The sequence below is a fragment of the Pseudophryne corroboree genome, chromosome 1 (assembly GCF_028390025.1).
Source record: "Pseudophryne corroboree isolate aPseCor3 chromosome 1, aPseCor3.hap2, whole genome shotgun sequence".
NCBI lineage: Eukaryota > Metazoa > Chordata > Amphibia > Anura > Myobatrachidae > Pseudophryne > Pseudophryne corroboree.
In genome coordinates this window covers 1,128,633,963-1,128,646,434 of record NC_086444.1, presented here as the reverse complement: position 1 = coordinate 1,128,646,434, position 12,472 = coordinate 1,128,633,963, and the positions used below count along the sequence as shown (strand labels likewise).

Genomic DNA, 12,472 nt, shown 5'->3' with positions numbered 1-12,472 from the left:
CATCAGTCACTTATCCATTTTCAAAAAAAGCTGGATGATCAGTTGACGGAGGCATGGAAAAACCCAGACAAACTGTTTCAAATGCCTAAAAGATTCCTCAGTACTTATCTGTTTCCATCGTCCATGATGAATAAGTGGGAAAAGTCACCTCGGGTGAACTCCTCCCTCTCCAGGCTGGCAAAGAAGACGGCATTACCTGTTCCGGGCGCAATTTTTTTGATAGACTTGCCTGAGCGGAAACTGGACCCCATCCTGTAATCCATTTATTCGGCTGCAGGTGTATCCCTTGGTGAGCTCTTGGGTGAACAAAGCAGTGGAGCATTGGGCCACTAAGTTAATTACGGATTTACAGAATGGAGTTCCGATAGAAGAAGTAATTATCCTAGCGGAACACATTAAGGAGTCAGCCGTATATTTAGGGGAAGTGGCTAGAGATATCGGCCAAGTAAGCTTCGGCTATTGCTGCCAGAAGAGTCCTTTGGCTAAGGTCATGGCAGGTAGATACGGAATCCAAGAGAGCGGCGGAGGCACTGCCGTCTACCGGTGACATTCTTTTTGGAAAAGAACTGGATACGTTAATTTCGTTTGCTACGAGGGACAAATCTACCTTTTTACTGACCCTTCCACCACCGCCTAAATGCTCTTATTCCGGAATATCTTTTCGGTCCATTCGCCATATTCAATATTTCTCTATCGTCCTAGTGGATGCTGGGGTTCCTGAAAGGACCATGGGGAATAGCGGCTCCGCAGGAGACAGGGCACAAAAAGTAAAGCTTTTCCAGATCAGGTGGTGTGCACTGGCTCCTCCCCCTATGACCCTCCTCCAGACTCCAGTTAGATTTTTGTGCCCGGCCGAGAAGGGTGCAATCTAGGTGGCTCTCCTAAAGAGCTGCTTAGAAAAAGTTTAGCTTAGGTTTTTTATTTTACAGTGAGTCCTGCTGGCAACAGGATCACTGCAACGAGGGACTGAGGGGAGAAGAAGTGAACTCACCTGCGTGCAGGATGGATTGGCTTCTTGGCTACTGGACATCAGCTCCAGAGGGACGATCACAGGTACAGCCTGGATGGTCACCGGAGCCGCGCCGCCGGCCCCCTTGCAGATGCTGAAGTCAGAAGAGGTCCAGAATCGGCGGCTGAAGACTCCTGCAGTCTTCTAAAGGTAGCGCACAGCACTGCAGCTGTGCGCCATTTTCCTCTCAGCACACTTCACACGCAGTCACTGAGGGTGCAGGGCGCTGGGGGGGGCGCCCTGGGAGGCAAATGTAACCTATATAAAGGCTAAAAATACCTCACATATAGCCCCCAGAGGCTATATGGAGATATTTAACCCCTGCCTGGATTCACTAAATAGCGGGAGACGAGCCCGCCGGAAAAGGGGCGGGGCCTATCTCCTCAGCACACGGCGCCATTTCCTCTCACAGCTCCGCTGGTCAGGACGGCTTCCTGGTCTCTCCCCTGCACTGCACTACAGAAACAGGGTAAAACAGAGAGGGGGGGCAAATTTATGGCGATATTTTGATATATATAAAGCAGCTATAAGGGAGCACTTATTATAAGGCTATCCCTGTTATATATAGCGCTTTTGGTGTGTGCTGGCAAACTCTCCCTCTGTCTCCCCAAAGGGCTAGTGGGTCCTGTCTTCGTTAGGAGCATTCCCTGTGTGTCTGCTGTGTGTCGGTACGTGTGTGTCGACATGTATGAGGACGATATTGGTGTGGAGGCGGAGCAATTGCCAAATATGAGGATGTCACCCCCTAGGGAGTCGACACCAGAATGGATGCCTTTATTTATGGAACTACGGGATAGTGTCAACACGCTAAAGCAGTCGTTTGACGACATGAGACGGCCGGACAATCAATTAGTGCCTGTCCAGGCGACTCAAACACCGTCAGGGGCTGTGAAACGCCCTTTGCCTCAGTCGGTCGACACAGACCCAGACACAGGCACTGACTCCAGTGGTGACGGTGACGAATCAACCGTATTTTCCAGTAGGGCCACACGTTATATGATTTTGGCAATGAAGGAGGCGTTACATTTAGCTGATACTACAGGTACCACTAAACAGGGTATTATGTGGGGTGTGAAAAAACTACCTATAGTTTTTCCTGAATCAGAAGAATTAAATGACGTGTGTAATGAAGCGTGGGTTGCCCCTGATAAAAAGCTGATAATTTCAAAGAAATTATTGGCATTATACCCTTTCCCGCCAGAGGTTAGGGAGCGCTGGGAAACACCTCCTAGGGTGGACAAGGCGCTAACACGCTTATCTAAACAAGTGGCGTTACCCTCTCCTGAGACGGCCGCACTTAAAGATCCATCAGATAGGAGGATGGAAAATATCCAAAAAAGTATATACACACATGCAGGTGTTATACTACGACCAGCTATAGCGACTGCCTGGATGTGCAGTGCTGGGGTAGTTTGGTCAGAGTCCCTGATTGAAAATATTGATACCCTGGACAGGGACAATATTTTACTGTCGTTAGAACAAATAAAGGATGCATTTCTTTATATGCGTGATGCACAGAGGGATATCTGCACACTGGCATCACGGGTAAGTGCTATGTCCATTTCGGCCAGAAGAGCTTTATGGACGCGACAGTGGACAGGCGATGCGGATTCAAAACGACATATGGAAGTTTTGCCGTATAAAGGGGAGGAGTTATTTGGAGTCGGTCTATCAGATTTGGTGGCCACGGCTACAGCCGGGAAATCCACCTTTCTACCTCAAGTCACTCCCCAACATAAAAAGGCACCGACTTTTCAACCGCAGCCCTTTCGTTCCTTTAAAAATAAGAGAGCAAAGGGCTATTCATATCTGCCACGAGGCAGAGGTCGAGGGAAGAGACAGCAACAGGCAGCTCCTTCCCAGGAACAGAAGCCCTCCCCGGCTTCTACAAAAGCCTCAGCATGACGCTGGGGCTTCTCAAGCGGACTCGGGGACGGTGGGTGGTCGTCTCAAAAATTACAGCGCGCAGTGGGCTCACTCGCAGGTAGATCCCTGGATCCTGCAGATAATATCTCAGGGGTACAGGTTGGAATTAGAGACAGATCCACCTCGCCGTTTCCTGAAGTCTGCTTTACCAACGTCCCCCTCCGAAAGGGAGACGGTTTTGGAAGCCATTCACAAGCTGTACTCTCAGCAGGTGATAGTCAAGGTACCTCTTCTACAACAAGGGAAGGGGTATTATTCCACTCTTTTTGTGGTACCGAAGCCGGATGGCTCGGTAAGGCCTATTCTAAATCTGAAGTCCTTGAACCTGTACATAAAGAAGTTCAAGTTCAAGATGGAGTCACTCAGAGCAGTGATAGCGAACCTGGAAGAGGGGGACTTTATGGTATCCTTGGACATCAAGGATGCGTATCTCCACGTTCCAATTTACCCCTCACACCAGGGGTACCTCAGGTTCGTTGTACAAAACTGTCACTATCAGTTTCGGACGCTGCCGTTCGGATTGTCCACGGCACCTCGGGTCTTTACAAAGGTAATGGCCGAGATGATGATTCTTCTTCGAAGAAAAGGCATATTAATTATCCCATACTTGGACGATCTCCTAATAAGGGCAAGGTCCAGAGAACAGCTAGAGATGGGATTAGCACTGTCGCAAGAAGTGCTAAAACAGCACGGATGGATTCTGAATATTCCAAAATCCCAGTTAATGCCGACAACTCGTCTGCTGTTCCTAGGGATGATTCTGGACACGGTTCAGAAAAAGGTTTTTCTCCCTGAGGAAAAAGCCAAGGAGTTATCCGAGCTTGTCAGGAACCTCCTAAAACCAGGAAAGGTGTCTGTACATCAATGCACAAGAGTCCTGGGAAAAATGGTGGCTTCTTACGAAGCAATTCCATTCGGCAGATTCCACGCAAGAATTTTCCAAAGGGATCTGTTGGACAAATGGTCAGGGTCGCATCTTCAGATGCACCTGCGGATAACCCTGTCTCCAAGGACAAGGGTGTCTCTTCTGTGATGGTTGCAGAGTGCTCATCTATTGGAGGGCCGCAGATTCGGCATACAGGATTGGATCCTGGTGACCACGGACGCCAGCCTGAGAGGCTGGGGAGCAGTCACACAAGGAAGAAACTTCCAGGGAGTATGGACGAGCCTGGAAACGTCTCTTCACATAAACATTCTGGAACTAAGAGCAATATACAATGCTCTAAGCCAGGCAGAACCTCTGCTTCAGGGAAAACCGGTGTTGATCCAGTCGGACAACATCACGGCAGTCGCCCATGTGAACAGACAGGGCGGCACAAGAAGCAGGAGTGCAATGGCAGAAGCTGCAAGGATTCTTCGCTGGGCAGAGAATCATGTGATAGCACTGTCAGCAGTGTTCATCCCGGGAGTGGACAACTGGGAAGCAGACTTCCTCAGCAGACACGATCTTCACCCGGGAGAGTGGGGACTTCATCCAGAAGTCTTCCACTTGCTGGTAACCCGTTGGGAAAGACCAATGGTGGACATGATGGCGTCTCGCCTCAACAAAAAACTGGACAGGTATTGCGCCAGGTCAAGAGATCCGCAGGCAATAGCTGTGGACGCGCTGGTAACGCCTTGGGTGTACCAGTCGGTGTATGTGTTTCCTCCTCTGCCTCTCATACCAAAAGTATTGAGAATTATACGGCAAAGAGGCGTAAGGACGATACTAGTGGTTCCGGATTGGCCAAGAAGGACTTGGTACCCGGAACTTCAAGAGATGATCACGGAAGGTCCGTGGCCTCTACCTCTAAGGAGGGACTTGCTTCAGCAGGGTCCCTGTCTGTTTCAAGACTTACCGCGGCTGCGTTTGACGGCATGGCGGTTGAACGCCGGATCCTAAAGGAAAAAGGCATGCCGGAAGAAGTCATTCCTACTTTGATTAAAGCAAGGAAGGAAGTAACCGTGCAACATTATCACCGAATTTGGCGAAAATATGTTGCGTGGTGCGAAGATCGGAGTGCTCCGACGGAGGAATTTCAACTGGGTCGATTCCTACATTTCCTGCAATCAGGATTGTCTATGGGTCTCAAATTGGGATCTATTAAGGTTCAAATTTCGGCCCTGTCGATTTTCTTTCAAAAAGAATTGGCTTCAGTCCCTGAAGTCCAGACCTTTGTTAAGGGAGTGCTACATATACAGCCTCCTGTGGTGCCTCCAGTGGCACCGTGGGATCTCAATGTGGTTTTGGACTTTCTAAAATCTCATTGGTTTGAACCACTAAAGAAGGTGGATTTGAAATATCTCACATGGAAAGTGACCATGCTTCTAGCCCTGGCTTCGGCCAGGAGAGTGTCAGAACTGGCAGCTTTATCTTACAAAAGCCCATATCTGATTTTCCATTCGGACAGGGCAGAACTGCGGACTCGTCCGCATTTTCTCCCTAAGGTGGTGTCAGCATTTCATCTGAACCAGCCTATTGTAGTGCCTGCGGCTACAAGTGACTTGGAGGACTCCAAGTTACTGGACGTTGTCAGAGCATTAAAAATATATATTGCAAGGACAGCTGGAGTCAGAAAATCTGACTCGTTGTTTATATTGTATGCACCCAACAAGATGGGTGCTCCTGCGTCTAAGCAGACGATTGCTCGTTGGATCTGTAGCACAATCCAACTTGCACATTCTGTGGCAGGCCTGCCACAGCCTAAATCTGTAAAGGCCCACTCCACAAGGAAGGTGGGCTCATCTTGGGCGGCTGCCCGAGGGGTCTCGGCATTACAACTTTGCCGAGCAGCTACGTGGTCAGGGGAGAACACGTTTGTAAAATTTTACAAATTTGATACTCTGGCTAAGGAGGACCTGGAGTTCTCTCATTCGGTGCTGCAGAGTCATCCGCACTCTCCCGCCCGTTTGGGAGCTTTGGTATAATCCCCATGGTCCTTTCAGGAACCCCAGCATCCACTAGGACGATAGAGAAAATAAGATTTTACTTACCGATAAATCTATTTCTCGGAGTCCGTAGTGGATGCTGGGCGCCCATCCCAAGTGCGGATTATCTGCAATAATTGTACATAGTTATTGTTAACTAATTCGGGTTATTGTTGAAGGAAGCCATCTTTCAGAGGCTCCGCTGTTATCATACTGTTAACTGGGTTTAGATCACAAGTTGTACGGTGTGATTGGTGTGGCTGGTATGAGTCTTACCCGGGATTCAAAATCCTCCCTTATTGTGTACGCTCGTCCGGGCACAGTACCTAACTGGAGTCTGGAGGAGGGTCATAGGGGGAGGAGCCAGTGCACACCACCTGATCTGGAAAAGCTTTACTTTTTGTGCCCTGTCTCCTGCGGAGCCGCTATTCCCCATGGTCCTTTCAGGAACCCCAGCATCCACTACGGACTCCGAGAAATAGATTTATCGGTAAGTAAAATCTTATTTTTAGATGACGTGGCAGAAATTCAGCCTTGCGAGGCAGAGGTCGCGGCAAGCAACCAGTCATTGCTCGTCGTCTGCACCCAAAACCTACAGAAAAGACCGTGGCATGACAGTCTCCCTTCCCATCAGGGCTCAAATACGGTGGGAGCGCGGCTTTGAAATTTTCAAACTGCCTGGTTCAAAATTTCCGACAATTCATGGATTCGCAATGTCATCTCCCGAGGGTACAAGTTAGATTTCAAAGTTTTACCACCAAAGAGATATTTACTGACAAGTCTTCCAATTCTTCTGGACAAACGGTTAGCCTTTCAAGGTGCAATATGGACCTTAGTGGAATCGGCAGTATTAATGCCGGTGCCACCGCTTCAACGAGGGAAGGGTGGTTATTCCAATCTCTTTGTAGTTCCAAAGCCGGATGGCACGGTAAGACCTATCCTGAACCTAAAAACATTAAATCAGTTTCTGATTTTTTTATCGGTTCAAGATGGAGTCACTCAACTCAGTGATTTCGAGTCTGGAAGGGAGTTCATGATATCTCTGGACATCAAGGATGCATATCTGCACATCCCGATCTGGGAACCTCAGCAAGCGTTTCTCAGATTCGCTATTCAACAGGATCATTTTCAGTTCAGGGCCTTACCATTCGGACTGTCCACCGCACCCATGTGTTTACCAAGGTCATGTCGGTGGTGATTTCGCACCACAGGTCATTGGGAGTCACAATAATACCATACCTAGATGACCTCCTCCTCAAAGCTCCTTCCGATCTCATTCTCCAGGAGCATACTCCAATAACATACAATGTGTGAGCACGAATGGATAATTCATTTTCGAAAGCTCAACCATCACAGCGTATCCAGTTACTCTGTGTTATCTTGGACACCAACGTACAGAAAGTTTTTCTGCCACAAGACAAAGCACTGAGTATACAGAAATTGGTCCTAGCTGTTCTCAAGCCACGACTGGTATCAGTCCATTTATGCATTTGATTGCTTGGGAAAATGGTAGCTGTTTTTAAGACTCTGGAGTTCGGCCGTTTTCATTCACGTCCTTTCCAACTGGACCTGTACATCATTGGTCAGGGTCGCATCTCCACAGTCGCACTGCGGGCAGGCTTTTCGGACTATGGAACTGGACGCTTCTAATGACAGATGCCAGCCTCGGTATTGGGCGCGGTTGTCTTGGACTTCCATCTTTAGGGCCACTGGTCTCCACAGGAATCACTGTTGCCAATAAATGTGTTGGAACTGAGAGCGATCTACAATGCGCTGGTACAAGCTGCCCACATTCTTCGATTCAAGGCGATAAAGGTTCAATCGGACAATGCGACTGCTGTAGCATACGTTAATAAACAGGGAGGAACTCGTAGTCGCCAGGCGATGCGAGAGGTGACATGCATTTTCCAATGGGCAGAACGCAACGCTGTAATCCTCTCTGCAGTGTTCATTCCAGGAGTGGACAAATGGGAAGCAGACTACCTCAGCCGTCAGGATCTACATCCGGGAGAATGGGCACAGAGGTGTTCGATGCCCTGACACAACGCTGGGTGTGACCAGAGGTGGATCACATGGCATCCCGCCTCAATCATCAGCTTCCTCAATACATCTCCAGAACACGGGATCCTGAAGCGGAAGCTGTAGACACTCTGGCCGTGCGACCTAGTATACGTGTTTCCTGCGTTCCCTCTATTGTCTCGAGTTCTCAAGAGAATCAAACGGGAGTCAATCACGGTGATTTTGGTGGCACCAGATTGGCCTCAGAGGGCTTTGTTTTCAGACCTGCACCTTCTGCTAGCGGACAATGCTTGGCCTTTCCCTCTGCGTCCGGATCTACTTCAACAGGGGCCCTTTGTGCATCCAGATTTACCACAGCTACGTTTAATGGGATGGCTCTTGAGGCAGACATCCTAAAACGCAAAGGTATTCCGGAATGTGTGATTCCCACAATGTTGCATGCACGAAAACCTGTGACAGCAGCCCATTACCATTGTATCTGTCTGTCTTATATCACTTGGTGTGACCGAAAAAGGATTTCAATCAGATTCTTTTGGTCTTTCACACTTTTTGCTCTTTCTTTAGGCAGGTTTAGATTCCGGACTTAGTCTGGGATCCCTGAAAGTTCAGGTTTCTTCTTTAATGATTTTCTTTCAGAAATGCCTGGCGCTCCTACCGGATGTGCAAACTTTCCTACAAGGGGTACCTATGGGTACAGCCTCCGTTTGTTCCTCCTATAGCTCCTTGGGATTTAAATCTGGTGCTGGATTAACTAGTCACCCTGTTTTGAACCCTTGGAAGAAGCAGACCTAAATATCTTACTTGGAAGACTGGTTTTCTACTAGCCATAGCTTCAGCCTGGGGGCTATCTGAATTAGGTGACTTGTCTTGTAAGCCTCCCTACTTGATTTTTCATCCTGATAGGGCAGAGTTGAGAACACATGCTTCCTTTCTTCCCAAGGTTGTGTCGGCTTTTCATATGAACAGCCTATTGTTGTACCGTCCTTGCAAGAGGACTCTGGGACATCTGCTTCTCTGGATGTAGTGAGAACATTGAAGATCTACGTAGAACGAACAGCACCGTTAGGAAAAACTGATGCTTTATTCATACTTTATGATGTCCTACATCGAGGGTAGCCTACTAAGCAGACTTTGGCTCGCTGGATTCGGTTGACTATTCGTCAGGCCTTTCTACACCAATCTAGGCAACCTCCATTAACCATTGCTGCCCACTCTACACGCTCAGTTGTGTCTTCGTGGGCCGCTAGTAGGGGGGCAACCACCTGTCAACTCTGCAGAGCAGCCGCTTGGTCCAGTATTCATACGCTTGCTAAATTCTACAAATTTGATACTTTTGCTGTTTCATCCTAACTGTTTGGCCGTCTTGTTTTGCAAGTTCCTCAGCGATCTCCCATCCAGGGGGGAAACTGTCATGAAGTCGTGCCAGTGTCCCCTGGTAGCTGACAGAAAAAGGAGGATTTTGGCACTTACCAATAAATCCCTTTTTCGGAAGCCATAGGGGACACTGGCCCGTCGCTGTTCTCTTGCCTTCCTTGTTGTTCATGGTCTGTTCCCTCGTATAGTTTCTGTTCTCTTGTTCCCATCTCCTCTCGGATAATTTATAACTGAGGGTTGATGGGGGATAGAGTGGGAGGAACCTGTTTCACTTTTTAGATTATTTAAAGTGCCAGCTCCCTGTAAGCCACCGTCATCACCCCACAGTCTTGGTGTCGTGCCAGTGGTCCCCTATGCTTCCGTAAAAGGGATTTATCGGTAAGTACTAAAATCCTCCTTATAGGGCTGTATATACTGATTTCTTGTTAATATCAGACTCCCAAACACTTCTTTTTTTTAATGTTATATTAACTGGTAAAAAAGATTCAATAAATATTAGAGCTAAAAATTCTGTTTGTAGAATTGTCCCGTCAGTGAATTGCATTGCTGTGTGACTTTAAGCAAATATGGCAGCTTCTGGTTAGCAACTTTTACATTTTATTCCTTAAACAAATGCTTCTCAAGTACCCCCAGCAGGTCATGTTTTTTCGATTCTCTATTCATGCACAGGTGAGTTACTCCCAAAGACAGAGATCCTCAAAATATAACATGTTGCGAGCACTGGAGGAATGAGAACCACTGCTCTAACTAATCATTTTGTTAAGTTTAAGAGCTTCTTTATGTCTAATTCAGGGGAGAAGAATACAAAACGCACTTGAAATGCATTAGTGAAGAACAGAAGTATGGTGGCAAAGGCTTTGAAGGAAAAGCCAAAAAGGGAGACGTGAAACAGCAGCAGTGGATAGAGGTAATTGTCCTGGTTCTAGCTTACGTGCAGACTGCTTCAGCCATGTAAGATTTGACCGTGCTTGGAAACTTTTACATAGGTATCAATTTTATTTATTTACAAAGCTGCATCTAAAAGGGGAAAAAAACCCAAAATGTTTTCTCGGAATATACATAGCATAAAGCTACAGGTACGAGAGATCATGTTTATCCGTCACCATGACATAGTCCAGGGCTAGGCTACAGCTGCTGTGGAACTACAGATTCCAGAATGCCTTGCCACAGTGTTGCTGTAAGGACATGCTAAAATGGTAGCAGGGCATTATTATTATTTATTTATATGGCGCCACATGGGATCCGCAGCGCCCAATTACAAAGTAAACAAATAAGCAAACCATGAAGACAGTCACTTACAATTCAATACAATATAGGACTAGTACAGGGTATATAAACATAGCTGTGTCAGTAAACACCACTGAAATAAGTATCAGGACTGAAATCAGTATCAGGGTGGCAGAAAGCAAAGGATTTGGTGCCATCAAAGGGAGTATTGAAAAGAAGATAGGTTAAGTAAGAGACGTAGAAGCACATGAGACAAGAGGACCCTGCTCGTGAGAGCTTACATTCTAAAGGGGAGGGGCATACAAACAGGAGTGACACAGATGGGGTAGAAAGTGAGCGTGGTCCACAGAAGGATGAGAGATGGCTGGGTTTGGTGAAGAAGTGTGTATTGAGAGCCTGTTTGAAGTTTTGTGAAGGGTCTGAGGGGGAGAGGTAGAGAATTCCAGAAAAAGGGAGCAGCACATGCAAAATCTTGGAAATAGGGGTGGGAGGAGGTAATCGGAAGGCAGGAGTGGCAGCGTGCATTAGCAGAGCGAAGAGGACGGGCGGGAGTGTAGAGGGAGATAAGGTCAGAGATGTAACTGGGAGAGGAGTGAGTGAGCGCTTTGTAAGTGAGTGTGAGAAGCTTGAAATGGATTCTGAAGGGGATTGGGAGCCAGTGATGGGCTAGTAGGAGAGGTGAGGTGGATGTAGTGCAATTGGTGAGGAAGATGATCCGGGCAGCAGTACTGAGGATAGAATGGAGTGGAGAGATGTATGTATTAGGGATGCCAGTCAGGAGATTACAGTAGTCCAGTTGGGATATGACCAGTGAGTGGATAAAGGTCTTAGTTGCATCCTGGGTGAGAAAGGGCCTGATACTGGAAATATTTTTGAGATGAAAATGACAGGTTTGTGAGAGGTGCTGAAGTGTGGTTTGAAGGAGAAGGAGGAGTCAAGGATTGCTCCAAGACAGCACACTTGGGGGCTAGAGGAGATAGTAGTGCCATCTATAGATAATGAAATTGTGGAAGGTGAGGTTGGAAAGCACTGGGACATCCAAGAAGAGAGAGCAGAGAGACAGTTGGATACATGAGTGAGGAGAGCAGGGGAGAGGTCAGGGGAGCAAAGGTAGATTTGAGTATCATCAGCATAGAGATGATATTGTAAGTCAAAAGAGCTAATGAGTTCTCCTAAAGAGGATGTATAGAAAAAGAAAAGGAGAGGACCAAGAACAGAGCCTTGAGGGACATCTACAGTTAGTGGGAGTGGAGGGGGAGGTGGAGACATGAGAGGAGACCGAGAAGGAACGGTCAGAGAGGTAGGAGGACAGCCAGGAGAGGGCAGTATAATGCAGACCAAGGTAATGAAGGATTTGCAGAAGGAGAGGGTGGTCCACAGTGTCACAAGCAGCAGAGAGGTCAGTGAGAATAAGCATAGTAGTGACCCTTGAATTGAGCAGATAGGAGGTCATTGCAGACTTTTATGAGAGCAGTTTCAGTGGCGTGGAGAGAAAGGAAGCCAGACTGGAATTGGTGAAGTAGTGAGTGGGAGGAAAGAAAGGCAGTCAGACTGTTATAGACAATACACTCAAGGAGTTTGGAGGCAAAAGGAAGGAGAGAGATGGGTCGATAGTTGGAGAGTGTGTGGAACAAGGGTAGGTTTTTTTTTTAGACTAGGGGAGACGAGTGCATGCTTGAAGGCAGAGGGGACAGTGCCTGATGGGAGATTGAGGAGGTTGGCAAGATGGGAGCAGGCAGAGAGAGAGAGGTAGCTGAGGAGGCGGGAGGGGATAGGGTCAAGTGGGGGAGGAGGAGGGGGTTGAGGTATGGATGAGGGCTATGACTTCCTCACCAGATACGTGGGAGAAAGATGTCAGAGTTAGTAAGACGGCAGGGGAGGGGTGGTAAGGGATAGGAGGTGGCTGGTTGCTGATTTTTTTTTGTGGGATGTGATGTCCTGACGTATGGGGTCAATTTTGGATGTGAAGTAAGTGGCAAAGTCAAGAGCAGAGAGTGAGGCGGTGAAACG

General features: G+C 47.7%; 1 protein-coding gene across 4 annotated transcripts in view; it reads left to right on the top strand.

Moving 5' to 3' along the window:
• LYAR (Ly1 antibody reactive) overlaps positions 1 to 12,472 on the top strand; it is a 71,477-nt gene that overhangs the window by 21,600 nt on the left and 37,405 nt on the right. For all 4 annotated transcript variants that reach the window (XM_063923273.1, XM_063923291.1, XM_063923282.1 and 1 more), the window contains exon 3: positions 10,028 to 10,142. In XM_063923273.1, the coding sequence (XP_063779343.1) occupies positions 10,028 to 10,142 (115 nt within the window). The remainder of the gene's footprint in view (positions 1 to 10,027; positions 10,143 to 12,472) is intronic.